The sequence below is a fragment of the Pygoscelis adeliae genome, unplaced genomic scaffold (assembly GCF_000699105.1).
Source record: "Pygoscelis adeliae isolate BGI_AS28 unplaced genomic scaffold, ASM69910v1 Scaffold121, whole genome shotgun sequence".
In the NCBI taxonomy this organism is placed as follows: domain Eukaryota; kingdom Metazoa; phylum Chordata; class Aves; order Sphenisciformes; family Spheniscidae; genus Pygoscelis; species Pygoscelis adeliae.
In genome coordinates this window covers 7,746,792-7,750,965 of record NW_008824359.1, presented here as the reverse complement: position 1 = coordinate 7,750,965, position 4,174 = coordinate 7,746,792, and the positions used below count along the sequence as shown (strand labels likewise).

Sequence of the window (4,174 nt, the reverse complement as noted above, 5' to 3'; positions counted from 1 at the left end):
TACGGTATAAAACTGATGTGGAGATGCCTCCTTCTCCACCTGTGAATCCTAGGTGTGGAAGTTGAAATACTGTTTCTTGTGTGTAAAAAACAAAAGAAAAGTTTTTCTTTTTGTTTTTACTTACAAAACATAGAGAATATCTTTTTTTTTTTTTTATACATACAGCAACCAGAAAGAAAGCTTATCTGAAGGTTTGTGTTTGTTTCATGATCTGTGTTTACCGTAAACAAAAATAAGGTCCCCTCTTTTACTTTTGCTTTAAGGAGCTTTTAAAGTGAAGATTCATATTGTAGCAACTCATATAAGAGAGGTCCATCTCTATACCTAATACCTACAGCTGTGGGGGTGACATACTGGAGGATGTTGATAGTTCTTCTTAACCTCCTGTCTACAAAATGAGCATCCCATGCAGGATATCTTTTTCTTGGGATGTCAATCTTAATGAGAGGCCCCTCGGGGGGGTAGGGTCGCCCAGATGGAGTAGATGGTACCATTGCTCTCACCTGGAAAACGGGCAAGCAAGTGTCAGCTGTGAGTTCCTCCTGTTGCTCCGTGACCGCTCTGGTGGGCGTAGCCTGGGCCCCCCGGTACCCAGGGGTTTGGGGTGCCATGGGCTCAACATCGGGGGGCAAAGGAATGCCCCAGAGCAGCTCGGCGCAACAGGAGCTGACAAGGATCTTAGCTCTTGGCCCCGTGGGATGCAGCACACCATAATATAACAGCATCAAAGCTATCCCAGCAGCAAAGCTAAGAAAGACACAACACAGTGCTGGCACGGCATATGAGTCAGTAGTGTCAGGATCTCTGTAAAAATACCAAAGGAGTGTCAAGGTAGCGTTCTCCGTCAGGACTACCGTGTAATACGCAAACATTCTGTATCGAGTCCGCCCTTCCTTGACATTAAACCAGCAGAAAATGTACACAATCCCTACCACCATGTTGAAGAGGATCTCCTCCCACTTAGACATGCAGAAATCTGTCCCACCATGGATGATCCAGAAAGCCATGGCACACCAATGGACCACTACAAAGATCCCAAAGTAGAGCTGGAAGATGGAAGCAAAGAGAGCAAAAGAAATAACTCGGGATGAGATGGTGAAGAGGCGCCAGAAGACATGGATGAGGGCCCCTCTGTAGCTCATACTCTTCTTGTCGTCCCTAGAGTCCCGAAGAAGCTTGTGATAGGAGGCTAGCACCCAAGCCAGGGACATCAGGGAGGCCACAGAGGACACACCTGCCGGAAGACACACAGATCCACTGAGTTAGACAGGAGGTTTGGTTGAAAACATCATCTGCTCACTAAATTATTGCATCTGGGGCAGGCTCAGTAGCCCAAAGGTTCAACTCACGTCAGGTTGTCCTTACAGTCTAGAGGAGAGAAATACAGAAATATCAGTGTGGGAATCGGAAACGATGCTGTATTCAGGAGTTCTCTGACACAGCACATGATGTTTATTATATTCCTGAGCCGTTGGCTCTGCCACCCCACCCCAGCTCTTCTCTTCTTACAGGGAACAGCCTCTGTCCTCATCCTGATTAGATCCACATTTGAGAATTTAAAATCCAGCGCCCATCTAAACGCTGCAGCCAGCCCAAGTATGAAGGTTACTTTCTGTAGAAAGGGGTCTATCCTGGAGTGCACCATCGCAAGAGCAGGACATCTATATTCCTTGTAACTGCATGGATCTCTTTTATTCTCAAATACTTCCATACAAGCAACATTCACATTGACTTGTACTTGATTCTGCCTTAATCAGGAATCCCTGTTTGTATTCCCCTTTGGGAATAATAGGCCATTGGCCAGTTCTATTGTCACCCTGTGGTCCCATGCAGATGAGTTTATACATGCAGGGAACATGAAGACTCATCAATACCCTCCAAATGGTCCCAAAACAAAGAACCTGATCCCTCCAGCAACTCCTCTGTCCTGTTTCCAGGATGGACTGAAGACCTATATTGGAGTTAGCTTATCTCCAGCCTTGTCTTCTGGATGGACCACAGATCCAAGTCACAGTCGTGTCTCCAGCCCTGCCTCCAGCCCTGTCTCGTTCTGCTCCTGGTGGGATCCCCTGGAGGGACCTCGGATCTGGTCCATCCCCTTGCCTTGTCTGGGACTGCGGAGGGAGTCATTACCAACATGCAGCTCTGCCCCATGCACTCATACCCTGCGGTCCTGCTCCCACCAGTGAGGACATTGCCTGCCCTGGGGTCACCCTTGTTTTCCAACTCATCCCCCTGCACCCTGGCATGGGGCAGGCACCCCGTGATATTCCAAAGGGGTTTGATCTTATTCCCCCTTACAACCAACACTTAAACTATTTGCTCCAATGGCTAAAATAGTGCCCCATCACACTTCAGGAGCTTTTAAAAATACAATACCATTGATTATCGCAAGGGTAAATTGAATAACTCATTGAGCAAAGCATCATAATAAAAATTAATTGACAGATTCCTGGGAAAAGAAAAGGCCACTGGCATCTCATTCCTTTGCTCCCACTGCTGCTCACTGGACAACTGCTCTGCAGGTGAGGGAACAGGCAGTGGACTAAGATCCATGATGGGAAGCTAAATAACTTGGTAGCTAGACTTTGACTGGACCTTTGCCAAAGATTTATCTGGGAGCATCACCTATAAAATCTAAAGGAAAAATGCTAGTGGTTTCAAACAAAACAAACAATAACAAATGCCCCTCCATCTCTGATGTTTAACGTAGTGGAAAATAGGTCCAGCTTTTTTTTGCTTTTACTACTTTAAGAAAACCCAAGCAGCAGCTTGCTGCAGCTGCTCAGGATTAAAAAGCTAAAATGTCTGAAAACTTTAAATTTCTTCTTCTCCTATCTTGTTCTCTCTTTTCCCTCTGCCCACAAGGACGTGGCTCCCATGGGGACAGGAGGAAGATCCACTGGCTCTTTATCTTTATCTAAAGACGACTTTGTTGTCTTCTCTCTGAGGAACCTACCCCACAGTGTGGTGGGATTAGATTTGCCCCCTTCCAGCCTAGCTATGTCTGGAGGAGAGGTGATGGAGAAGGTGTCCAAGAAGACAGGGCAGACGTCCACCTCTGCCCCTCACTGAAATTCTCCCAGCCTGTAGGTCCACCAAAACTATGCCTTTCCACCAGCTCTCAAGTCTCTCTCTGAATACCTTGGCTTTGGGCTCATGCATGCACTAGCATTTCAGACTGAATTTAAAAAAAACAACAAACCACAAACCAGTAAGATCAGGGACCTTATCAAAGCTTTAGGCCACCATCTTTGAGAAAACCACATTTTTACCCAAATTCTAAGTCCTCAACTGTTGATAAGAAACACTTGCATATAGGACCTGGGGACCCTAATGGATGGAAACTTCTGAAAGTGAATAGCCTCAGCCCCACACAGATGTAGATTAGATTTATTTTTAACCTACCAGATGTGTTACATTTTTGGTAGACATAATTAACAGTTTTGGAAGGCTGAGCAATGCCACACAATTCCTAAGGTAAGTGCTGCTATGTGTATAAGTACTGCTTGTTGCAGTATCTTCTAACTATTCAGTTTAAAAACTTTCCATGGTTAGCAGAAAAAAAAAAAAAGGCATGTATTGTCTTATTTTAGTGCTGTTATACTAGAAAATTGTACGGCATTAGATGTACCTGTATACTGAAACTCAAGTAGCGCCAACCCACAAGAGACAGATGTGTCACACTGGCTTTAAAATGTTTCTGTTGGGTTCATTTATTCTGGAATAGAGAGAGGAATAAAATACACCAGAAACAAAAACCCAGTATACACATAAAGGCTTTTCCCACTGTAATGTTTTCAGTTCAGAAACCTACACTAATCACAGTCTTTGCTGTAAATTGCACAGAGCTGGCTGAGAGTATGTGTGCTGAGTCACTCATGTTGCACGGTACCATGCCTGGTGATAGTCATCTGAATGTCTCCTCGAGTCAACAGAGAGAGGCAGACACCCCCAGAAAGTGATTCACCCTGTCCTAAGATCCATGTGTGGGACAAGGGGGGTTGACTCATGCTCCCAAAGTGTCTGTCTCCATCCCTTGACAGGGGAGTGTGGGGACTTGCGAACACCAGCAGTCAGGCAGGATGAGTCCTACCCTTACAAAAAAGTTCATTGCCTCCTCATTTGCACTAAGATCTGAGGGGGGGAATGAAATAGCTCTAGACATTTTGAC

General features: G+C 45.4%; 1 protein-coding gene across 1 annotated transcript in view; it reads right to left on the bottom strand.

Moving 5' to 3' along the window:
* Window positions 1-269: 269 nt before the first annotated feature.
* XKR6 (XK, Kell blood group complex subunit-related family, member 6) overlaps window positions 270-4,174 on the bottom strand; it is a 23,164-nt gene continuing 19,259 nt past the window's right edge. Inside the window, exon 2 of the mRNA XM_009319710.1 lies at window positions 270-1,234. Within this exon, the coding sequence (XP_009317985.1) occupies window positions 270-1,234 (965 nt within the window). The remainder of the gene's footprint in view (window positions 1,235-4,174) is intronic.